This window comes from Glycine soja, chromosome 15 (assembly GCF_004193775.1).
Source record: "Glycine soja cultivar W05 chromosome 15, ASM419377v2, whole genome shotgun sequence".
Classification (NCBI taxonomy): Eukaryota; Viridiplantae; Streptophyta; class Magnoliopsida; order Fabales; family Fabaceae; genus Glycine; species Glycine soja.
The window spans coordinates 3,825,373-3,850,252 of record NC_041016.1 but is presented as its reverse complement, the minus strand read 5'-3'; the positions used below and the strand labels follow the sequence as shown (position 1 = coordinate 3,850,252).

At 33.0% G+C, this 24,880-nt stretch overlaps 4 protein-coding genes across 6 annotated transcripts; 1 reads left to right on the top strand and 3 right to left on the bottom strand.

Moving 5' to 3' along the window:
• LOC114387051 (COP9 signalosome complex subunit 8-like) lies at positions 1-2,539 on the bottom strand. Its single transcript, XM_028347155.1, has 6 exons — positions 2,381-2,539; positions 2,175-2,288; positions 2,017-2,096; positions 1,619-1,800; positions 754-861; positions 1-416 (listed from the first exon to the last, which is right to left on the bottom strand). Exons 2-6 carry the CDS (start codon positions 2,256-2,258, stop codon positions 277-279), a joined length of 594 nt encoding a protein of 197 aa, XP_028202956.1. The 5' UTR covers positions 2,259-2,288; positions 2,381-2,539; the 3' UTR covers positions 1-276.
• A 1,521-nt stretch (positions 2,540-4,060) lies between these two features.
• LOC114387220 lies at positions 4,061-7,048 on the bottom strand. The gene is made up of 2 exons (XM_028347363.1): positions 6,203-7,048; positions 4,061-4,513 (listed from the first exon to the last, which is right to left on the bottom strand). The coding sequence occupies exons 1-2, from the start codon at positions 6,902-6,904 to the stop codon at positions 4,427-4,429; spliced, it is 789 nt and encodes a 262-aa protein (XP_028203164.1). The 5' UTR covers positions 6,905-7,048; the 3' UTR covers positions 4,061-4,426.
• Positions 7,049-12,183: 5,135 nt separating this feature from the next.
• Positions 12,184-16,049, bottom strand: LOC114388318 (pinin-like). The gene is made up of 10 exons (XM_028348735.1): positions 15,857-16,049; positions 15,674-15,781; positions 15,535-15,600; positions 15,165-15,338; positions 14,969-15,082; positions 14,668-14,739; positions 13,668-13,751; positions 13,457-13,557; positions 13,059-13,143; positions 12,184-12,822 (listed from the first exon to the last, which is right to left on the bottom strand). Exons 1-10 carry the CDS (start codon positions 15,932-15,934, stop codon positions 12,424-12,426), a joined length of 1,281 nt encoding a protein of 426 aa, XP_028204536.1. The 5' UTR covers positions 15,935-16,049; the 3' UTR covers positions 12,184-12,423.
• A 3,920-nt stretch (positions 16,050-19,969) lies between these two features.
• On the top strand, positions 19,970-24,283 carry LOC114387865 (mitogen-activated protein kinase kinase kinase 1-like). Of its 3 annotated transcripts, none has more exons than XM_028348088.1 (9): positions 19,970-20,051; positions 20,144-20,764; positions 20,877-20,961; positions 21,109-21,171; positions 22,068-22,225; positions 22,496-22,568; positions 22,675-22,734; positions 22,979-23,089; positions 23,354-24,283. In XM_028348088.1, exons 2-9 carry the CDS (start codon positions 20,205-20,207, stop codon positions 23,564-23,566), a joined length of 1,323 nt encoding a protein of 440 aa, XP_028203889.1. In that variant the 5' UTR covers positions 19,970-20,051; positions 20,144-20,204; the 3' UTR covers positions 23,567-24,283. The 3 variants fall into 3 exon arrangements, with proteins under 3 accessions (XP_028203889.1, XP_028203890.1, XP_028203888.1); XM_028348089.1 differs by lacking the exon at positions 19,970-20,051 and adding an exon at positions 23,238-23,278 and having other exon boundaries at positions 20,109-20,764; positions 23,354-24,119; XM_028348087.1 differs by lacking the exon at positions 19,970-20,051 and having other exon boundaries at positions 20,110-20,764.
• The last annotated feature ends 597 nt before the right edge of the window (positions 24,284-24,880 follow it).

The window sequence follows — 24,880 nt, the reverse complement described above, 5'->3', positions numbered from 1 at the left end:
TATCTTGTGGTTTCTCCCCAAAAGAAGTGTAATACGCAAATTTGTAACTGTTTCGATGTCATATAAGAGACACAGAGAGAGGTACGTTGAATAACTACCAAGTGAGATGCAAATTTCACCAATCAGTGCTAAAGTTCAAAAACATACAGGTCAGCAACAAAATTATCAACAGGATATATGTACTTTCACGCATCTTCAAGAACATAGAACATATGATTGATCAATTTGAGAAGATTTTAGAAAATAAAACTTCTAATTCCTTCATAATTAAGAGGTTCAATGCTCAAGATGGAAGACATATTCTGTCAATCGCTGCAATTTACTAGGATCAAGTTTCTGCTCTGTCACAACAGGTTGCTTCTTCACAATAAGCATCCGAGAGGCAGGGTCCACAGTCCAGCCTTGCTGCAGTAAATCTAAATTGTACAACCAAAAATGTCAATAATAATAACAGAGGGGGAGGAGACAAACTATTCATAGAATTTAATCCTTAGCCGGACAGAACAAAGACTACGCCAATGGAAGATACAATTTTATAGATAGGTCATTGTTTGTTGTTAAATATACTGATTTATTATTTACGATATGCAATTTGTCGTGATCAAGCTTAGGACCCAAATTCACCATCAAGAATCATGATCATCTTTGGGCTTCAAGTATAAAATAGATTAGTTTCCATATCTCCCAATCCAACAACAAAATGTAATCAATATCCAATTTCTAAGGCTTCTAGGATAGGAAAAAATTACTTACAATTTGTAGCATCATCCTCATTCATTCCCAGAAATAAAGCAGTGTCTTTAATGCTTATCGTAGAATATGCAGAGAGAAGCAGCTGAAACATCTCCTTTGTGTAAAGTTCTGGAAACAGTTTATTGGTATTAACATTTTTGCTGAACTAAACATCTTTGAATAAAATAAAGGTGCACAAGAAAGCTAATTGGAAAAGCAATCAAAAACCAAGAATCATATTTAATGAAACAATTGCATAAGTTACCATGGAAATAGTACGTTACTAGTAAACTACTTTTAGTTTTATGCAATATCTATGGAACCTTTATCTTCAGTACATGTTGATCCAAGAAATTACAGCATTCATCTATATCTTTTCATGTTTATATAATAGGGAAAGGGAAGTCCAATAGAAAACAGATTTTTAATCACCAGTCTTTCAAGTTTAAACTATAATACATTTTTCTCAACAAACTAATTCTAAGGTGCAATTGCTTTCAAGCATAGCGAAAATAACATTATATATATAGCACTATATAAAACCAATAAAACTTGATACAGATTCATTGATCCTTTCGTCCAAGCTTTACCAATTAACCCACACAGAAATTACTGAGTTAGTTTCGGTATAGCATATAGTCTATGATCAACATTCAACAAAGGTAACATGTAACGGGTTATGATAAAAGTAAGGGAAAAATTTTAATAGAGCAAGAGTCAACGATAGCAACTTCGATATCAGAAATTCAACAGAATTAAAGTTAGACGGTTAAGATATTCAAATTCAAAGTGAATAGAATCATGCCTTAATTATAGTGAAAATACAAGAGAACTAACTTATGTCAGCAAAAAAAAAAAAAACAGAAGAAAAATGATGAAGTCTTGCCTGCAAATGAAGCAACTAGGGCTTGGAGTTCCTGAGTCCAATCAAAGGCACGGATTGCCTCATGCACTCCAGCATAGTCACGTAACCAGAGCTTCTGACCAATTTTCCAAACCGCGGTGACTTCAGGCTGGCTCTCTTTGATTGAGGAAGGTATTGACTTCCAAAGAAAGCGCGCACTATTGCTGCAAAATCACAGCAGCACTTCCAAATTAAAATATATATATATATATATATATATATATATATATATATATATATATATATATATATATATATAGATAGATAAATGATCAATCAATTGCAAAACAGGAATTATTTATTTCAATGCAGAAATGTGAGTAAAGTAATATTATTCATTTGATTGACAAATGTAAAGCGGGAAAAGTGAAGAGAGATACATGTCGTGAACATAAATGTGAGAGAGGAGGTGAACTGCGTAGGGCCAATCGTCCTGATAAGCAATGCCGTCAGCTGCAACCTGAGCGATGAATCAGAAACCCTAAGGAAAAAGGGAAAATGAATCAAATAGATTGTAGATAGATAGGTAGGTACCTACCTGAAGCATCAAGTTGTCGCACACATCTGCAACCTTGTCGTACGACTTCGAATCCAACGCAGCTCTCACCGAAGAGAAATCCATCACTCTCCTCTTCGATCAAATCCCTATCCCCTATAGCAGAAAAACCATCGAAATTCAAATAAAAAAAAAAGCCACTCAACAGTTGTTTTACGCAACCAAACACGGCACTAGCGTAGCCATACCTCAATTCGATGCGAAGAGTAAAAAACCAGCTTCTGCTCCTCCAGCCAAGAAGCAAGATATAGTATATGTCAACGACGTCGTTCTTACTTGTGTCTATGACAGTGAGAAAAAACAGTGCGCTCTTTTTCATGGGTCCAGCCCAATGAGGCCAAGTGCTGGGTTACCGTTATGATCAGTTATTTTTTGTTTTTGTTTTTGTGTGAAGTATGATCAGTGTGACGACAATAACTGACTAAATGGCCCTTCAGTACAAATAAATAAATAAATTAGAAATGGACGGGTAGTAAAGGTTACCGTATAGTTGCTGAAAAATTGTAAAAAATAAAAATTTATTTATTAATTATTTATAGAAATCTTATTTTTGTTCCATATTTTAATTTGAAAACTATTGTCGTGCTTAATTATGTTTTCACTTATATTCCTATTTAATAATTGTAATTTATTACAAGAATGGGATTAAGTAAAAGCATTTTAACTCCAAGATAATAATTACTTACAAGGATGTTCAAATTTAAACCGATCTAAAACAAAAATCATTAAAAAAAATCAAAAATCAAATTAAACTGAAGCATAATACTTATACTAATTCGATTGATTGAGTTTGTGTATTTTAAACCAAATTAAACCGTAATACTTATACTAACATTTATATTACTTTAGTGTCATGCATTTTATATATGTATCATTTGAGTTTTAAAATTTGTTGTAATGTTATATATATATATATATATATATATATATATATATATATATATATATATAATATATCACTTTTTTTTTTCAGATGACTTTTTAAATATAAGTTTGGTTTGATTCAAATTTTATTTTATATGAAAATTCAGTCATATATGTTATTAAATACTTTTTATCCAAACACTCCTAAGATAAAAGATTAATAGAACGACAAACATTCCTAATGGGAAATACCCAAGTCCCACATTGACTGTCCTTGGAGTACATTATATATCTGTTGTTGGGCAACTTCACTTAAAAGTCAATTGATTTTAAGATGAAATCTAACATAGTATCACAGCAGGTTCTAATCATGCTTCCACTAGCCCTCACTTGTTTTGCATCAATTATATTTATTCATCACAATAACCGTACTTGCAATTTAAAATCCTGTTTATACCAAACAGAAATTCCCTGACTACAATGAAAATTTTGATGAAAGGACTTATCTCGATCAGAATTTTGTTCAATGATTAATCAAAATTTAATCAAATACTTTATTTTGCATAGAGTAATATATGTATATTTTGTATGGAACTCAGTAGTTTGTACTTTCTGCCTTAGCTTCAATATAAGAATTGTTATAGTGGTAAACACATCTGTTTATAACTATATTATATCGATTATCTCATAAATTTAACCAAAATCGAAAGTAGCGTTTATACTTTATAGGCTGATGCATTCTCTTATAATACCCCCAACTACCCAAGAATAGATCCGCGAATGGAAAACATCAAAAATTATTTTCTTTCCTCAAAAGGGCTCTTCGTGTTTACTTTAAATTTTAGAGCCTCAAAACAATTAGAAATAATTCCAAGATAACAGATCTTCTTACATGAAAATGAAATGAAATTTCAATAATGAAATGAGCTAAACGTCTGATGCACTTTTCAAAAGCAAAAAAAGCTGACGGAGAAAAAGGTTGAAAAGGGAGAGAACGAGCAAAATTAAGAAAAGCTCATCAGGATACCTAACCCACTCATTGGATGTATTTTACAGTTTACACGTTGTTCCGCAGATTTTTTGTCTTCCAAGTGAAGTAACCTATTCAAAAAATTTCTGCAAAATTCTTTGAGAAAAATGTTGAATGTCCCTAATTTGATATCTATTCCAAAACCTTTTTCCTCAACTTTGCAGTTTAACAATTTGTCGTGACTCCTCCAATAACCATTCTAAATTCCCTCTAACACCCCAAATTTTCTCTCACTCCTTTCCCTCCTCATTTCTTCCTTAAATTAGTCGAAGAAACAAGGGTCAAGTGAGAAATCGAGTGGAAGATAAGGACATTGATACTGCCAACAAGAATGATATCATCAAACAGTCAATCCATCGAACCCACACTGCTTGTAAGTCAGAGATTGCTTTCTTGGACTGATCACAATAGCACAATCCACCGAGACCTGTGTAATTGAGTTCTTGTCGTTAATCTATTGGTAAAAAGTAAAACAAGTAAATGTATTACTATATATATAATACTATAACGAAGAGCCACAAACAAAATAACTATATATAACTATAACTAGTTTTAATTATGTACAAAATAAGAAGTTGGAGTAATTATATGAGCACCACAACACAACACAAAAGATGGGGAGGGAGTTAAAGTGTGAACACCCAGTAGCTAGTAGAATGATCTCACTCCCACCCCATGTGCCGCACAAAAGGATAGTCACATGGTAGAAAGAAAAATAATATGGCAGTGGCGTTTGACAATTCTATGCTTCGATTTTGGTCTATTGCAACTTTGAATTGTAAAGTTAGATGAGAGCATAACAAAACTTGCACAGTTAGTTAATCTGACATGTAATGGCATCACCCTAGATGGACATGAACCCCCTAAAAAAAAAGTGGAAAAAAAAGGGGGCATTAAGGACAAACACTATAATGATCATTATTGAGCTTTAGCTGGTGTTGACACCGTCGTGTAGTAGTTGGTACCCTGGATTGGACTACGAATCCAGTGACCTGATTCAACTCTGGTGGGACCTAGCAATTTTATCATTTTCTTTGCACTTTCTAATCATTCGTTAGTAGCTAAAGTCGAGTTCTAACCCCCCAAATTTACAGTTTTTATATTCCTAATCCCCGTCACACCCCTATTTAATGAAAGTAGTAGTACAATTTTTTAAAACAAAATAAGAGCCCTCGAAATTAAGGATTTCTCTACTGTTATGCCCCATAAAATAAAACAGATAAAGTGCACTAATCAAGGTGAGTAAAATTCTACAGTACTAGCACACAACAAAGAGTCACTGAGGCTACTGGAATGTTTAGCCATGCTCTTCAGACAAATGCATAAAAGAGCGTGAAAATAAATAAAGCACTTAACAGAAACCTACAATTAAGGGCAAGATAAAAAAATAAAAATAAAAAGCGATGCCCCGAATTCGATTTCACGGACTACTAGTTCTTAGTTATTGACTTATAGTAGTAACACGGATTTTAACACATTAGAGTATAATTTTTTAATTATAAAATTATAATAAATATTTTCTTTTTCTAATATAAAGCTATCGCTTTTAAACATTTAAAATCAATCTAAAGAGTCAAATGTTAGTAAAACCGTAATTATAATATTCAACATAGAAAAGCAATAAATATATATGTAACATGACTGGTATAAATGAAAGGCTATAAAAAGAAAAAACGAGGCACACATAGAAAAGAAGTGGTTTGACAAAGAGAGGAGGAAGGAAGCGAAACACAAATGTGGAAAGGAACAGGGCGAAACTGTGAATGTCAAGGGCGGAAGAAATACGAGTTGATGTCTTAGAGTATTAATATTAGTATATCCTTCTTTAAAAACAAAATAGCTTTCGGCGCAGACAATGGGGGGAAAGAAGAGAAGTGAAGAAAAAGCAGAGTGAGACAGAGGATAGTGGAATTCGCAGGAGCCAAGCCACACTCACAATTCCATAGCAAAAACAAAAAACCAAGTTTAAGAAGATGTATGTTTAACTAATTTGTAAGCTAGCTTAAATTGGGAAAGTTCTTCTGGTACAACAATGCGGAAATTGACATGAAAATGTGAATCTCGTTTCATTTTTTACGCAAGAGGAAGGGAATTGAAGAAAGAGTGTTAATTATACCTGAACACCTGGAGAATCGAAGTTGATGACGCGGATCTTGGCAGCAACGTCGCCCAAGACTCTGAGGTCGACTCGGTCGCTGAGGGAGGCGTCTCGGATCAAATCGGCGGCGTCGGCCTGAAGCAAATTGACGCGATCGACGGCGATGGTGGCGATGACCTGTCGGGTGCTGTGAGGCTGTTGGAAGAAGCCGGGGACGGTGGCTTTTCCCAATGGGATGCCGCGGTACATGACGGTGAAGCTGGACTGGCCGTACCTGATCCCGACCTTGTTGGGGTTGGTGGCGGCGAAGAGGAGGCGAATGGTGAGGGAGAGGGAAGCGGTGGAGGGGGGATTGGGTGTGATGCCCATGTACTGCACCCCCACTTGCTCCAGATCGAACTGTGGCTTCTTCGGCTTCACCGCTAGGATTATTACCAGCACCACCGCTAGCACCAGCAGCGCCAGGAACGAGAATAGAAGGAAGAGGCAGCAACAGCACCCTTTGAACGATGCCGACGACGACGACGAACGACCCGGCGTTCTTGGGTGGTACTGTCGGTACCCATTGTAAGAATGTCCGCCTGCTGCTGTTGCTGTTGCTGTCGCTGTCTCTGCCGCTTCCGGAGCCGCTGGCGCTGCCGCTGCTGGATGTGCCGGTGGCCATTGTCTTCTTCGCTCACCGTTAGGCTGCGGGTGGTGGTTTCCTCTTGGGGTGGTCATTCTCTCTTCTCTGAGTGCGTTTGCTTGGGTTGGGTTTCTTCTTCTATTGTGTCTGTCACTGTATTTCTATCTATAGCTATTACAAGTTCAGAACCCAAAGAGAGAGAATGAGGATGGCTTTTGACGACGAGGGTGACCTCTTCTTGTTGCTTTCCTAAGTAAGTAAATCAAAAGGATTAATAAAATATTACTATTAAATAAATTGTAACACAACATCAAAGTGTTCCTATATTTGTTTTATTTTTATGTTCTGTATTACTATTATTAATAAGAATCAAATTACTGTTTGTGGCAAAACAAAAAATCAATTATTCTCGCACTGTGAAATGTAGTTTGACACCAATAATAGGAAATTACCATTATAACCTGATTTTTCATTTGGAAAATTACGTTCTCGCACAAAGTATATTCTCGAGATTAGAACTAATCCTCTCCTCTGCTTTATAGTCAATTATTATTAGTATATTATCTGAAGCATAACTTATGTTCATATCTACTAAAAAAAAAAACTCATGTTCATATTATTATTTCAAGTATATGTAAAATCTTGCAAACAAATTTTAAAGTGCGTGCCTACATAATAAATTGTGAAAATATTAGATGTGTAAAGCAACAATTGACGTTAGATTGCGAAGTGAAATGCTGATGAAAGACAAGTTGAGACGACCTGCAAACAAAAGGGGGCTCTTCAAGTTCTTTCCCTTTGACTCCTCAACCACTAACCTCCATGTTTGTGCGGAACATGTTCTTTCCTTCTTAGTTTTCTTCTTCTTTTTTTTGGTCTGTGCGGGGAGGATTTTCAAGCCCGCTTCACAGCACAAGAACAAGTTGGGCTACAATGTTACAGTGGGGTTTATCTCATATTCGACCTGCTATGCTTTCTTAACAAAAACGAAGTTTGATGAAGAAATTAAGAATTTTTTGTATTTTGACCATTCCATTCAATTTTAGTAGTTCTTAATATGATCTCTCAAACTTCAAATTTCTAACTTTAACATTGCTCCATTCTTTTGAGCGTAACAGTGCTAACCTTAATATCGCTAGAAAAAAAGACATTCATTCATCGTTGGCGTGCAAACTCCATCTTTGTCCCCCAGCTTTTGCAATACCTTACATGGTTACATTAGTTATTGCGATAATATTAAGGCTTTTCGATTTCTTAATTTCTGCAATAAATATCTAGATTAATGCTACTAGAAGAGAATTAATTTCTTTTCACCCTAAAGGGTTACTATTCTTTGACTGTATGATTACTCTCTAACTTGCAGAGATGATAGGATTGAAAAATGACACGCTGTGTTGTGCTAGTTTTTAAAGAAATATAAATAAGTAGGACTTCAAAAAATACACTCATGACTATTGTATATATTCAATAAAAAAAGTCAGGTTTTTTAATTATATTGAGATTAATAAAATTCTTATTCTAGTAAGAATCTAAATTCAGTAGTTGATTTTTAAAAAAAATTATAGTCATACTATTTGTTTACAATTTATGCGTTACTGTATGATTTAATATTAATTTTGTGTTTTATATAATTTATGTATATAAATAATTGTTTTTTTAAAATATTATTAGAAAATTTTGACACTAAAATTTATTTCACTAAATTAGTTTATGTAATATTGACTTTTGTTGGCTTTGTTATATCCATGGACCAAACTTAAGATGCCACCTCTCGTTTATCACTAAAATATTAGGGAGAATACATCAAGTGAGATTCCATCCCAATAGTTGGTATTATATTGAAACATAAAAAAATTTAGATACCTAATTGATAAAAAGTGAATTTTAGGTAATAACTTGAAAATGATAAATTTTTCAGGTATCAAAAACATATGTAAGTCTTTAAAATATGATTGCTTTTAAAATAAACTCATTTTAAAAGTCTCATATATTAAAATTAATTTAAGAATATTTTTATATAGAGTGATGATAATGGCGATGATGGTGGTATCAACATAAATAATAATAGAAATATCAATGGTGGTTGCGATGACGACAGTGACACTAGAAATAATAGCAATGTCAATAGTATTGTTCACAATGGTGATGATGTTGGCCATAAGTTTTTGAAGCAACAAATAATTATTTTTGTGGTAAATTCATTACGATTTTATCTGTTTGTTGTTTTAGAAAGTTATGATAAGTTTAACTTACCAGCAATTCAAAACGTTAAAGCATGCTCACATCCATTTATAAATGGGTCATTTTGGCCTTTGCCATAACAGCATTCATTTATTTATGGAATAGCGATAAATTATCAAACAATAATTTGTAGAGCATAGAATTGATGTTGCAAGAGGGCTTTCTGAGAAAGTCTGTTTTGTTTCCCCCCCCATTATTTTGAAGAGATCATGTGTGGATTGTGGTACAAATTATTTCCAGTCTGAACTGTACTATTTCGACGGTAATTATTTGGTGTGCTGCCTGAAATGAGAAAAAAACAATTCTCTTCAATTCAAGAGATCTAATAGGTGCCTTCTTCGTATGAAATGGCTTCTTTATCTGTGTGCGCGCCTAAGATTTATCGGTTTGTGTGAGGGGATTGATTTATGGAAAATGAATTATTTAATTCTTTATCTTATTTGATTTAGTTTAATGTTTTATTTTTTAAAAAGTTTAATTTGATTTTTTTCAATTTAGTTAGTTTTTTTTATTTTAGTTCTTTAATTTATTTAAGATTGACGATTTTTTTTGTTAAAAATAAAGTGGAGGAAAAAAGAAGAAAAATGAAAAAGAAAAACATATTTTTTAATCATTAATGATGTCAATCTTAAATAAATTGAAAAATTAAATTAAAAAAAATCAAATTAAATAAGAAAATAAAATAAAAGAGTAAAATGAATAAAAAGAATATGATAAAAAAATTAAATTGAAATTTTTAAAACATAAAAATCCAAAATAAACTAAAAAAAAGATAAATAGATCATTTAACCTAAATATTTTTAATAAGAATGTCATTTAGAAAAATCACATAAACGATCAAATTAATACAGTAATTCTTTTATAATCTCGAGGGACTATTTGGATTGAGGCATAACATGATTAAAGTACTTGGTTAGCTTGGTTATTTCAACATCAAATTGATAATTATGTTTCTCAAACATCTTCCTATCTCAAAGTTATTCCAAATCGATCACATGACACCTTCCTATCTCACTAAGAAAAACCTAGAACTTGAAGAGATTCATTCTTTACCAATTTTCCTACCTCGTCTGGTGTTCAAAGAAATTAGCACTCTTGTTAATGATTGGAAGAGGAATGTTTATACTTTATATTATGATGATGACCCACAGAGTGTTGAAGTTAGATCATTCATATGATAATTAATTCTGTTAATTAAGTAGTTAGTTGGTTAAAGTTTGTTATAACCAACAAACCTTATAAATAAGAGGCATGTGCATTGTTAAGTGTAAGCTTTTGATACCTTGTGTCTGAAAAATTAATACAAACTATTATTCTCTCTCTCTCATCACCCCATCATCATTAGTTCATAGCTTTTGTTACACTGAGTGAGTGTATGCGTGAGGTTTGTCTTGCTGCTCTAACACAGAGTGAGGATAGACAAGTGAATAAAAATATGATTTGGTATTCGAATTTGTTTAAAGATGATTAAAACTAAGAAGAGGCAAGCAAAAAGAACTCAATTTATAGCTAGAAATGGAAACAATAAGTGTGCTTTTAATTTCCTCTTTAACTAATGTTCGGCTAATGCATTTTTTTTTTCTTTCAAACTTTGTCTCTCACAAATTCACAATGCGTACGTGTAACGGAGTTTTAACAGGTATTCAAACATATCCTAAAATGTTAAAAGTCAAACAAAAAATGTGGCAACTTTTAAGCAAAAGCTTTTATGCTGTTCTTTCTCATCTCACAAAAATAAAAGAAGGATGGATCCATATCGATCCTACTAGCTAGGTTGGTTCATGCATTTGCACTAACCAGAAGCTAAAGGCTGGTTTCCCACGAGGGTGAAAATAATAAGTCTATTAAGTGCAACCCAAAAGGGTATGATTAAAGATTGGTTCCAGCAGTGTATGATGAAGAGTTTAGAAGCAAATAAAAAAGGCTGATAACTAATGGAACTAATTCCCGAAAGGTAGACATTCTAAACTCCAAAAGGAAGGAGCCAATTGGTATATTGACATGATAAACACAATGATAGGACATAATATAGCAGAAAACAACACCAATTAAACGACAAGTTACAAGCTTATTTGAAACCAGATGGTTGGAAAAGAACTCAGTCGGAATCTTTTTTCTCCATGTTTGTTCGTTGGAAAGTTTTCTTTTTCTCTCTCTGTTTTGAAAAGCAATGCTGCTCGACGCTTTCTCGGAAACTAAACAAATAATGTTTCTGCATTTCTACTTGATTTTGTATCATTGACTTCGAAACGGAAAGATACTGTATGCTAACCTAATAATGAATGCCTTCTTTCTTAAGGCAATGCTTTACATCATCAAAAATTGTATAAAAAAGTTATACAGATTTTTTCATAGTAAGACAGAAATGGAAAAAGAGGATACGTGAATTATCTTCTTCGCTCATAGTTAAGCAGAAAATGAAAGATAAATTAATTAATAAAATATAGAGAGATATAAAAATTGTTATAATATATATATTATTATAAAAATGTTATAAAATCCTTGCTTTCGATAGAGTTACTTCATAGTAAAAAAAATAAAATACAAAAGTGACAAAAAATATTAATTAAAATTAGAACATCTTAATTTAAAAAAATCTAAAGATCCATTAAATTATAGTTATAAACTATAAAAATAATAGTTATTAAATTCAGTATATACATATAGAGAGAGGAAGATTAAATTAAAGTAACATACTTTTTCTATTACCGTGTATATTGATTTTTATTAATTCCATCTATAGAATACGTTAAGTATATAATTTTTAATAAACTTTAGAGCTAGTTGATTGTCAGGTATCGTAAATTGTGAAATATACAAATTTTAACTGCTGGTATGAAACTAATTAAAGTAATATAGCATTATGAAACTTGCACAGGTATTGTAGTGATCATGCCTACATCTTGCTGGTATGAAACTAATTAACGTATCATAGCACTATGATGAAACTATTCAGTTATTATATTATTCTTCATGTCTATATCCATACCAGCAAATGTGCAGATACTTATAGAGGGGAATACCCAAATTCATTTTATGGAAAAAAATAATCTATTAAAAATGATTTTTCTCATCGCAAACTTTATTTTGTGGCTCCCAGGAAAATTGAATGCCAGATGAAAACTCGTGCAAATTGAAATGAAATAAATGCATGCTAAGTTTGCTCGTTGGGGGCACAAACCCAACAAACATACTGTGCATTAATCTGATTCTCTAAAGTCAGCAATACAAAGAAAATAAGTGAAGAAAATTCATTTGCATACAGAAAATACAAAGGCTATAAATCCAAATACGTAAAAGTTAGAATACCAAGGAATAAACTACAAAAACATAAATAACTCAAAACTATTGAAAATTGTGTCCTTGCGGGTGATCACTTCCCTCCCGCATTATCAGCATCAGCTGCAGGATCTGAACTGGCACTACCTGCTTCCGTCTTGGTTGTTTCATCAATCCTCCTACTAGAATCATCGTCTAATTCATCATCCATCATGTCATCCTCTCCCACATTTATATCTTCCACATCATCATCGTCGTCATTATTGTTTTCGTCAGGGATCTTTCTTTTCTTGGGACCATGCTCCAGCCTATGAGTATCCAACTCTTTGTCCATTGTCTCCTGTAAATTCTGGTCATTGTTAACTTTCCTTGCGTTCCTTGCATTCTGCCATCTCTCCAATTCCTTCTCAACATTGGCAAGATACTGCTCCCCAATCTGTTTCTGATACTCGGACACTTCCTCTCTTCTTGCATTCTTCCATTCTAGAAAAGCCTGCAAAATGAAAAGATATGGATATTAAACAAAAAATAAGATACATTTTAAATGGCCATAATCCTGAATCTGGTGTGATGGTGAGTTTGCACCCATAAACATCCATGTAACAACAAAAAAAAGCATCAATATTTGCGGAGATTTAACGGGTCAATCCTGGATGGCTGTCCATTGTGATCAAAATGATGCTCTATAAGATGAAGACCAAAAGAAATCAAAAGTCTAAGTTTGACAACCTCTTCTTTGCTCTTCTCAAGTAATGTAGGATCTTCATCCAAGGGCTTGTTAGGCAAATAGTAGATTGGAGGTTCTGCTTTAGTCCTGCAAAATTACATGCCACATTCAATCAAAGAAGGTACCAAAAAGTTTAAAGAAAAACTTTCATATGTCTACCTAAAATCCTGCAATTAGCAGGAAACATCCAGTCATCAAGTTGCTTCGACACTACAATTCACATGAACAGAAACTTATCTTCGTCTGAATAAAATGTGAATATGGACACTTTTGGACCAAAATTAAAAATAACCTGCAGAGCAGAGCATTATTTGATATCAGATATAATAGATTTCCAGTTCTTGAAGGGACTAGCTATAGACTCATGCCCATTATTAGTTTACAGTTGAAAAGGGCAAACCTTGTAAAATTGCTTAGTCTTTTATGATGCTCAGTCCACTGAAGAAACAGCAGCTCCAATTTCTTTTCTTCTGTCTTAGCAGCCACACGAGCCCTAAGAGTCTGATAGGAATAGGGGGGGAAAAGAATATAATTGTTAATGAGAATCAAAATGGAACGTTGTGTCATTGTCTATTATGAATAGCAAAGAATAGTTATCATTGAAAACAAACCAAGTCTCTCCTTCGTTTTTCAGCAATCTGTTCACGCTCTTCTTTCCTGAGCCTTTCACTTTCTTCACGTGCCCTTTGCTCAGCCTAGGAAATAATTTCAAAGTGTTTGAGATGGCAAGAAAAATTCATATAGCACTGAAAAACCCAAGTCCAAATTTAAAATGGCACATTGCACCCTAATCTAGTAACTGACTCACTAGTGTTAACTTCCACCTTGTCCAACCAAATTGGCAATGAAGTTATTCTATAACAACCTTGGCTACCTTTCAGGGGTATAGATATCACAGTCACACAAATGTACATCAGTACATGTTTGCCACTAAAAGAACAAGTAACAGCATTTTTGGGACTTTGGACCATATAAAGCTTGTACATTCATTTGATTATCATTTACAATCCCAACCATCAGTCATCTAAATATCATAGATATAGTAATTAATTGCTAACTTTGATAGCCAATTTGGATAGGCTGGGTGAAATTTGATATAATGTCAATAGTAGAGTGGAAACTGCAATTGGGCCAATAATCTTGGGGTGGCCAAGGAAAGTATCCGTAGACATTAATTTCATGCATATGACATGACAGAAATAAAGAGAATGATGAATAGAATGCATTGTTTAAAATTGATTTACATATGATCACACTTATATATGCTGTTGCTATCAATGCAAGGGGCTGATTAATAAAAGATTGAAATGTATTATATGGCTTATAATAACAAGTCCCAGTAGATGTTGCATAATAAACTCTACATATTAGGAACAAGTCAAATTAGTATTTCTGTAAAACCAAAAGATATAAAAAAATAATGCATTCATCAAAATGTTTCAGTAAGCCTTTATAAAAGATATCTTATCAGATTCATATTAATAAAGATAATGCCAAAGTATAGTTCACAATCTACATAACCTTATAAATATGGTGGATTGACGGAAAATTTTTAAGGACACATATTATAATTAAAGTCACAAGTGGCAATAGTAATAGACAAGAACTTACTCTTTGCAAGGAACTAGATCTTCGCATATATGCCTCTGTTCCTGAGAGTTGCTTGTCTTCCTTTCTGAATTTCTGGAACAGTTCAGAATAAGACATAAAAATATAGAAATAATGATAGAAACAAATAGCACTGATGATTAAATCAGAGACATCTGCTTACATAGAGGATAAGCACTTATAAGAACATTGAAAGTGAAACTGAAAACGGTCTCAGGAAGAAGATTCAACATGGAAAGCAATTATCTAGAGAAAGAGATAGATAGAGATATGTCTAAAACCAAGTAAGTAATCAAAGATATACCTCGAGAGTTCCCAAAAGCTGGCCCAACATTCTTTTGTTCCTATTAACCAAACTTGGATCCTCGTTCTTTGGCAATACCCTTGGAACATGTTCCGTAGTAGGAATGTCAGAAGCCTGACATGGACAACAGGCTAAACTGTTAGATATACAACTTTAAACCAGCAATCAACAAGGTAATACAATTTTTGTTTAGCACCTTTGAAGTTCTTTGATTGTTATCTCTCTTAGACCATACAGTTTGGTGAGAATTGAAAGGGTTGCTATCATTTTGGACCACTGCAGCAGTCCCATTGTCAGCTTCGTTAGCTGAATCCTTTGTCTTCCCATCCTGTCCTGCACCAGCATCTTCAGGCAACTCCCCATCATCCACCTTCATTCCCAAACACAGATTAAGATAAAAACACACTCCTACATTTCCCTTTGTCGGATAGGGTAAACAGATATTGTAAATACACTACATTCGTTCGAATTTTGAAGCACCACCCCCACTTATCATCAATTATGAACAATGAGGAGTCAGATGACAAATCAAAGTGAGCAACCAAGACATTAAATAATTAAGATACCTTAACGACAGCAGATGAAAGTCGACGTTTAGCAGGAGGTTGATCTTCAGAATCATTCCTGTCTCCCTGAATAATAAATATATGAATACATTGAATTGGGAGTGAACCCTAAAGAGAGAGAGAGAGAGGGAATACTAACAGTAACAGGACGAATAAAGGGTCGTTGGCGAGCACCGTTAGAGGGGAGAGCAGGACCCGCCAAGGAACCTCTGCGAAGACCTCGAGGATCTCGAAGCCTCTCCGTAATCTACAAAAACTAACAAACATAAGAAACAATTCCAACACACACAGATATGAATATGCAGAGAGAGAGAGAGAGGACCTCGCGCTGTTGGCGAAGAAGCTCATCGATCTCGTTGCGGAGTTCTTCCTCCGTCTTCTCCACCGCCGTGCTCCCCATTGGTATCACTGCTTTTGCCTTGCAAAAACCAAAACCCTCGCTCGCTCCCACGGCTCAAATACCTAAAAACCCTTTTTCCTAATCCAACAACCTTATTCACACTTCACAGGGAGGAGAACTACTTTATTGTTCGTATTTATTTACTATTTGTTACTCCCTCATTTGTTCACATTATTTTTTAGTTTTCTAATGATAATGATAAACCAGGGGTCTAGCTATCAGAGTCAGTAATTATTATAAATTCATTCATTTTTTATTCTTAAATACTATCTTTAATTCATGCAGATAAAAAAATTAATGTTTTAATATATTATAATACATAATATAAATATTTTTATATGATTAAATTTATAAGAAAATAAAGTTAAATATTCATAATGTAAAATAATTTTATCTAATTATTTAATCATAAATAATTATATATGGTAAATTTATTAATTTTTATAATAATTATTTTAAAAATTATACCATCAATAACTTTTGAGTTTTAATTGATTGATGATGTAAAAGAATTTCACTTGCAATGCATAAGTATTAACTCAATTTATTCCTTAAAAAAACACAATTTATAATACGGGAATTCATATTCTGACAAAGTCTTTAGTCTTATTTACTCAATTGGTCGTTAAGTGTGTAGTTTGGATCACGTTTGGGCTTTGGGGTATTCGAAAATCCAAACCAAATAAATAACACTGGGTTTAGTGGATTGTGGCGCTTAATTTTTTAAGGCAATTGCTGTTTATGCCTCAGTTTTATTAATACACCTTCCTTTCAAGGCTTTTATATATGTTTTTTCCAAAAATGTCCCTCTTCCAAAAACTAAATTCTAAAAGTATTACTAATAGACTTAAATACAACTTTGGTCTTCTTATTCTATTCATTCTATGATTTTGGTCTCCCTTGTTTTAAATTAAAGATATTTAGTTTTCCAATTTTTAAAAATCAATCATTTTGAACCAATTTTCAATTTTGCATATTTTTATTTCTTATTTTTTATCCAATTTAATCATAGCCCTAACATATTTATTTAGGTGTTATCAATAAATTATTTAATTAAATAAAATATAGGAGAAAGAATGCACCTAAAACTAAAGACTATATCAAAATTGTAGATTTGCATAACCCGAAAGACTGAATTTTTCTATTTTAAAATAAACAAAAAAAACTAAAATTGCAAATTGAAAAAATTAACCACACGAAATTAAAAAACTAAAAATACAAACTAAATTAGTAACCACATCACTTAACCATTGCGTCGTCAGTGTCCAGTCCTTAACCGCTATACTATTGCGTCATCTCAATCCTTCACTGTTGTATGTTAATTTGACACATTTTAGCTCCCAGGTTTCATTAAACTTACAAATTTCACCTTTCATTGTTGAGCTAACATAGCATGCTGAAATACTTGTCCTTTTTGTCTTCATTTTTTTTTTGGGGGCAAATTTTGCTTTTAACTTTTTGTTACTTTCTCATAAATTTTATCTCCAACTTTTTATTTTTTAACAAATTTGTACTCTGAACGTTTATTTAAAAAACTTACATCGCTAGGCCTCCTCATACCCAAAGGAAAAGAAAAAACTTAAACTAGTAGTTAGGTTTTAAGGTAGGTTTTGTATATATAGTCTTCTAAAGGCAACCTAATACTTGAAGATGATTTTGTTCTATCTTATTAGTCTTATTTCTGTAAATGCTATAAAATTTCTCGAATTAAGGGTTTGAAAGTTTGATTTTAAATAATAAAAAAAAACATATGTGTTCACTTTTAATGTTGCAAGCATCTTAGTGTTTAAAATAACAAGTTGGTATAACATTCAGAATTATGGGTATGATATCATGCATACGAACCATTCAATTCAAAGGCAGCGCGGGCTTCGCATTCAAGCTTAATATATCTTTTTACAAGAGAGAGCTATTCAAACTTGTGTTTTGATCACCGTCAAACAAACAAAAAAAACTTGTGTTCTGATCGCCATAAAAAAACTGTGTTTTGATGATCACGGTCTGATTATTTTAGCATTTAGCTTTGTTTCAATGGATTGTGTGATGGACAAAATGAAATTTTTTTTCTTTCTGCTGAACATATTTTTGGTGAATTGCGGTCGAGAAGATATAAAATAATAGGTTATTAAAAAAGGCATTGAATATTATTATTTAATTAATCATCTATCTGAACAGAGTAATATGTATTTTTCATGTTCTCTACGTGCAATAAAATTTGACAAAGTGTGCCGAACAAATTGATTACTGTTTTGTCGAAATCATCCGAGTGATTTTATGAGTTCGCCGCCACAAAAACAATAGTCAAATATTTTGTTATAGAAGATATTTAGGTGGGTGTTAGTGTGTAACAGCCACCAGACTCATAATAATAGTTGAAGTTGCAAGTTTGACAAGTAATACTATTTAATTTAATTATACTATAAAAAGTAAGAAGAGTTCACATTAATTGTTCAACAATTAAATATTAAATTTAGATGGCATTCGGAGAATACATTCATTAATTCAATCAAATATATTATTGTTGACATTTAAAGTAAAAGAAGGGTTAACCAACCAACAAAAAAAGAGCTAACTGCATTTTCTTATAATTTTGTCATATTTAATGTGTGATTATAATATTTTTTTTATCATTGCTGTAATCTTTTATGCATTTTTTCTTAAATTTAATCTCTCAAAATTTTAATTATAGCAATCAAATTTTTGGATGAATATATTTAGACACTCACAGATTTTAAATATTCCAATAACAGTTTCCATTTTTTTTTCTCTTTTTATTACATTCCATCGTCAATTACTTTCATAAGATTTTTTATCTCACTCAAGATGTCCGATAGGGTGTCCAACAAATATTTTCTTTTAAAATTTTTTATTCACCAGATAAAGTTTTTTTAGTCTATCTAAAAATTTTGATGCTAAGTTTTCTCTCTCTCTCTCTCTCGTGAATTGAATTAATTAAACTATTTCAGATCATCTTCCACATAAAAACTCAATAATTAAATTTTTATATTTTTTCTAAAATTGAAATATTATTTTTTCCATTTTGAAACCTTAATCTCGTAATTATAATTTTTTCTATCGTTTATTTAATTTTTTAGTGTTACATCTTTTAAATCTAATTTTATCTCTAATTTTTTTAAGAGTTTAATTATTTTATAAAAAATGAAAAAATTAATGTAATAAAAATTAAAAAACAATTGTAATAATTAAAAATTAAGAAATTAAATTTGGAAAAGTATTGAAGTATTAAACTTATACATTTATCCCAACGAAGGGAGAAAAATCAACAAAGAATTTATTTATAAAAACATTTGATATTTTATTATATATATATATATATATATATACATATTAAAAATATATCTACACGTATATTATAAATTATAAATTATGATATAAAACTTCGAAAAAGAAATATATTTTCAACATTATGCCTTTTTTTTATATTTAGATGTGTATTTCATACGTCACTCTCATAATCATCCAAATAATTTATTTTTCAATCATCTCAAATTATAATTCTTCTATTTTTATATCTATACTTGATTTTCTTAATTGTCTATTCCCATCATTTTATATATATTTTTAAATTTAATCTTTTAAATTAATTTCAATGATTTAAAAAATTTACTAATAGTTAAAAATAATCTTATGTTATAACTTAAATTTTACATACAAAAATTTATTATATACTCAAAAGTATTTATTTATTATAAAATTTAATTATAATATAAATTATATATTTAAAAATTATTATAAACTTTAACGATATAAATATGAAGATGTTAAAATAATTATATACTTAAAACCAATTTTAAAAAAGTATAGCAAGAATATAAAAAGGAATGTTACCGGAAACATTATTAAAAATGAAAAAAAAATAATTTGTTTGTTAAATTGTATAATCAAATACATTACGAATTACAACAAAAATATATCAATAATATTTATTTATTTCTTAAAAAGGATAGATTGACATAAAAAAATTCAAAGACATTCTCACTCGAATGACAAGAAGAAAGTGCTAGGTTTCAGTTTGACGCACACGCGCAGAGAAAAAGAAGAAAGTACAGTAGTGGATGTCTTGAATTGCGCGCCTAGTGCCACGTGGCATTAAGAGGTAGTGTTTCCTGTTATCTTTGGTAACATAAGTAGAATGATTGGGGTATTTAAAATAAGAAATAGAAATGAATGTGATGTTGTTGTGTGCAGTGCCGTCTCTGCCTAATATGTTTTGGAAGAAAGAAGAAAGAGTCAGTGCGTTGCGCGTGTAATGGAAGCTGAGCGGAAGCGCTTGAAGCCACGCCTTGAGCGTCGGAACGCTATGAAGAACATCGACTACCAATTGAAGGACGAGGACGCAGACGCAGACGCAGACGCAGCTTATTTGAATCAACGGAGTTTCCGAGTCAAAGGAATCGACGGCGAATTCGACCGCATCCTTCGCAGCCTGGGCCTCTCTGGGCCCGAGGACTTTGCCATCCCTGCTGCAGCCTGGGAAGAAGCCCGGGCCCATAAAGCCCGCAGCAGCGTCCAACCGAGAGAGGGGGGAATAAAGGGTGTTCGGCCTCCCGTTTTGGAACCGCCGTTGGTCACCTCTGCTTGGACCTCCCAACAACAAACGGAGAGGGTTCCACCTTCTGATTCTGTGTCACGTGATGACGATGTTGCTGTCGAAGCTCAAACTGAAGAGGTTTCTGGTTTTGCTGATGACCACGGGTCGTTTGATATTCATAATCTGTCCCCAAATGGAAGTGGGTATTTCCGGTCGTGGCAAAAGGGCGATATCCTAGGAAAAGGCTCCTTTGGAACCGTCTATGAAGGTTTCACCGAGTCAGTATTCCTTCTCTTTCGCCACATACTGTGTTAGATGCAAATAGACCATTTAGTTAGTCATCCATTTCCATGTGCTTTTGTTTTCACAGTACATTCCCTTTTCCTGCAGTGATGGGAATTTTTTTGCTGTAAAGGAGGTGTCTTTGCTGGATGATGGAAGCCAGGGCAAACAGAGCCTTTTCCAACTTCAGCAGGTGAGAGGATTTAGTCTTCCCATCAAACTTCATGCCATCATTTTTTTTTCTCTTGTCGAACCTTACTATACAACATATTCTTTATCTATCTGTTCCATCTTATGCATAAGCATTTGATAATATGAATATTTTTTGTCTTCCATTCAGGAAATATCTCTTTTGAGTCAGTTCCGACACGACAACATAGTCCGATATCTTGGCACTGACAAGGTATGCTGCTTTCTAGTTGGCAAGTTTATTAGAATTTGTGTGACTCATGTTCAAGAGTGTGCACTTTCAACTTAAGTGGCTTGTTTATCCAAAAATACCAGAACACTTTAGATTCAACAAAGTCTTTTTATTTTCCCCACAATATGACTGTGTTGTTTGGAGAAAAATAATTTCACTTTCAGGAATGAGGCAATAATAAGCATTTTGTAAATTACCAAGCATTTATTTGGCTGAAATTTCTTAGTTCATTGAGCATCTTGAACATTGTGGCAACTGGCAAGTCTACTGAAGTATAAAGTAATTTTTAATTACTGTGATGGATATGGCATGGTGTGGAACAATATAGCTTTATTTTATTAGTGGAAGGGAATGAGATACCATGGGGCTGAGTTGAAATATTTATTTGTGTACTGTGTAAGTCCATAAAGTGTTTTTGTTTTGAGACCCTTGAAGTTTTATGAGCTATCTGTTTTGAGTTAAGAAATGCAAATGCACATTAAAGTTGCTCCCAACTTTTTCCTTCTTACTCAGTCCTATATGCTTAACAACAACTAGCAAATATGAAAGACATTCTCTGCAGTTTTATAGAGCCAATACTGTTCCTGTAAGACTTCATATGTTTAAATGATGTAACAGAATGTTCATTGGACAATATATATGAATTCCTTCTGAAATTTGATGATGATTTACTGGCTATCCCGTGCATCATTACATCCCTGATCCCTGGATCCCATGTCCTTTGTTCTGGACATGGCTTGTTAGAAATGTTTCATTGTTTAGCAACTGCTCCTTGAATTATTTTTCGTTTGATTATGTTACTTAGTAGTAATTGCATTTCAAGTGTTTTCTCCTCTCCTTTTCTTTGTTATTTGTATTTACATTTTATTATTTCTCAGGATGATGATAAGCTGTATATCTTCCTCGAGCTTGTAACAAAAGGATCATTGGCAAGTCTCTATCAAAAGTACCGTTTAAGGGACTCTCAAGTTTCTGCATACACACGACAGATTTTAAGTGGCTTGAAGTATCTTCATGATCGTAATGTGGTTCACAGGTAACACGAGTAGACTTTCTTTTTTTGATGCAATGCAATAATTATATACCTATAATAACTGCAGTCTTATTTAGGCATATTGGATTTTGATTTCTTCTTTTGTATCCCGAAGATTCTATTTTAAGCTGATATCCACTTTCTATGATTATGAAAATCACTTAATAGTCAAAGTTGGACGCAGTGGTTGGAAATTGATGACTGAAATATCTCGAATTTACATGGACTTGCTACATTCTAATTTTTAATTCATCGAAAATTTTTAATTTCAAGGGACATCAAGTGTGCCAATATATTGGTTGATGCCAATGGGTCCGTCAAGCTTGCAGATTTTGGATTGGCAAAGGTACATTTCTTTAGCAAAACCAACTTTCTCTAGTCAGCATCTTATCATAGCAAATTCCAAATGCTAACCGCTTGCAATTATATTGTTGGTTCTTTTTCCTTTGCAGGCAACCAAGTTGAATGATGTTAAATCAAGTAAAGGCTCCCCGTACTGGATGGCCCCTGAGGTTTGTGTCTCTGCCTGTAGCATATGTTTTACATAATTCCTTTAATTGGATGGATGAATCATATGGCTATCTAATTCAGTTTAGCACACATAGCAAATGTTCTCACTTGCTTCAACATTAACAAATTATTCTATAGATGGATATGCTTCTACTGAATTTCTTATATCGGACTGCCCAATCACTGTTTTCAATCATTTGTAATTTCATAATGTGCCAAGTTTAACTTTGAATTGTTGGATCCTAGGTTGTTAACTTGAGGAACCGTGGATATGGACTAGCAGCTGATATATGGAGCTTGGGATGTACAGTTTTAGAGATGTTGACACGGCAACCTCCTTACTCTCACTTGGAAGGAGTATGTAAACATCTCTGACTATCATATTTTCTTTACCTTCATTTTTATATTTTCCTAGTTTTCCTAGATTCTGTTATTACTGAGACTGAATTTTTCCATTAGTATTGCTTGTCCAATCCTTTAAATTATCTCATACATTTTAATTCAGGATTTTTGGTTTACTTGGCTTCTCACCTCACAAACAATCAAGTAAACACAGACTGCTTTTACCTTTGAAATTTGATAACTGCTCTTACCATTTGTTTCATTAATTTGTAACAACAGATGCAAGCGTTATTTCGGATTGGCAGGGGTCAACCTCCACCTGTTCCAGAATCTTTGTCCACTGATGCCCGAGATTTCATTCTTAAATGCTTACAAGTTAACCCAAACAAACGGCCAACTGCTGCCCGGCTATTGGACCATCCATTTGTAAAGAGACCACTTCTATCTCCCATAAGTCCTGTTTCTCCAAGTATTAATCTTTTAATGTCGTAAGAGCTCTCAGTCACCTCTAACATTGGCACGGGGAAAGGTCGGATCCATCAACTATTTTTGATTGTTTATTCTAACAGATCGAGTGATAAAGACCTCAGGTTTAGACTGGTGAAATATACAGGAAAAGGTCAGTAGTTTTGCAGATATATCTGGAGTTGGACCATACAATCTAAAGCTGATTTGGTTATAATCACTTACATTAGATTAGACCACCATGCCGGTCCCTGATGACGGGTCTTGTGACTAGATATGTGAAATGGAGAATAAGAAGACGGGCTTCTGCATTTCCACCAGGAGAGAGCTAAGGTCATATACTTAGAGCTGAGCTGTTCGTTCTTTTTGTCAAGCAATAGTTATTAGAGCAACGGTTTCGAGTATTTATAGTCACAGGCACTCTCCCTTGACATGTGTAAATAGAGCTAGCCAAGAAAGGGAAGTGTGCACCTAACAAAGGAAGCAGCCTTTATTGTATTAATTGCTTGCACTTTCTCTTCAATTAGAGCAACAATGAACATTCACGTTTGATCAATTGGAGCATTTTCGTAGTTTATAATTATGCTGATTCAGGAAAGAAAAAGTATATACTTTACGTTGGATTATTTCCTATTACTAAGCTTGGTGGTAGTTAGTTTGGCTTGATGGCCCTAGAAATAGAATCAGCTCGAACAGCTACACATACGCCATTTGCATTTATTTGATACTTCTACCACTTCTACATATGCTTAGCTGTTGCCTATTTACATAATCAAATTGTATTATAAAAAGTTAAAAACGGTTCAGCTATTGTCACATATCGGCTAGACAATTTTTTCGAGTTATTTTGTTTTATTCTCTATTCCTCTTTTTCTTTTTTTTAAAAAAAAAACGCGCAAAGCATGAGTTCCACTGCTAGTTAAAATGAAATTTATATATATTTAATAAGGTTTGAGTGTGTGTGTGTGTTTTCCTTCCAGTTTACCTAATTGAATGCCAAATATGCCTAAGCTTAATCTCAAAAAGTCAAAAGGGACATACTGATCTAGTGTAGTGATCTTCATAACCACACGCACTTCCACAAAGACCTCAAACACAAACTAAGCAAAACACAACACAGAAGTAGCTAGTAAAGGAGTATAGCAACTATTATACAGTCAAAATACGCGCAAACATGCACTGATTTGTGCACTGTATAAATAAGAACAAAAGGAGAAAAGAAGATAAAAATCCTTAGTTTCCTCGAATTGTTGCAGCAATTGATTAGTAAACACATGCTTTGTTATCCATAGAAATCCCTTTGTAATTTCCATCAGCATCACTTTTTAATAATACTTGGAC

Bases quoted from the DNA above. Each gene is read 5' to 3' on its own strand.
- LOC114387051 (XM_028347155.1), bottom strand. From the start codon at position 2,258: ATGGATTTCTCTTCGGTGAGAGCTGCGTTGGATTCGAAGTCGTACGAC. The intron at 1,801-2,016 runs GTATCTCTCTTC...GTGATTTTGCAG, and splicing joins CACATTTATGTTCACGACAT to CAATAGTGCGCGCTTTCTTT. The intron at 417-753 runs GTAAGTAATTTT...TGTACAATTTAG, and splicing joins TGAGGATGATGCTACAAATT to ATTTACTGCAGCAAGGCTGG.
- LOC114387220 (XM_028347363.1), bottom strand. From the start codon at position 6,904: ATGACCACCCCAAGAGGAAACCACCACCCGCAGCCTAACGGTGAGCGA. The intron at 4,514-6,202 runs GTATAATTAACA...TCAATTACACAG, and splicing joins TCGATTCTCCAGGTGTTCAG to GTCTCGGTGGATTGTGCTAT.
- LOC114388318 (XM_028348735.1), bottom strand. From the start codon at position 15,934: ATGGGGAGCACGGCGGTGGAGAAGACGGAGGAAGAACTCCGCAACGAG. The intron at 15,782-15,856 runs GTCCTCTCTCTC...TAGTTTTTGTAG, and splicing joins TTCTTCGCCAACAGCGCGAG to ATTACGGAGAGGCTTCGAGA. The intron at 13,752-14,667 runs GTAAGTTCTTGT...ATTATTTCCTAG, and splicing joins GATCTAGTTCCTTGCAAAGA to GCTGAGCAAAGGGCACGTGA.
- LOC114387865 (XM_028348088.1), top strand. From the start codon at position 20,205: ATGGAAGCTGAGCGGAAGCGCTTGAAGCCACGCCTTGAGCGTCGGAAC. The intron at 20,765-20,876 runs GTCAGTATTCCT...CTTTTCCTGCAG, and splicing joins GTCTATGAAGGTTTCACCGA to TGATGGGAATTTTTTTGCTG. The intron at 22,569-22,674 runs GTACATTTCTTT...TTTCCTTTGCAG, and splicing joins CAGATTTTGGATTGGCAAAG to GCAACCAAGTTGAATGATGT.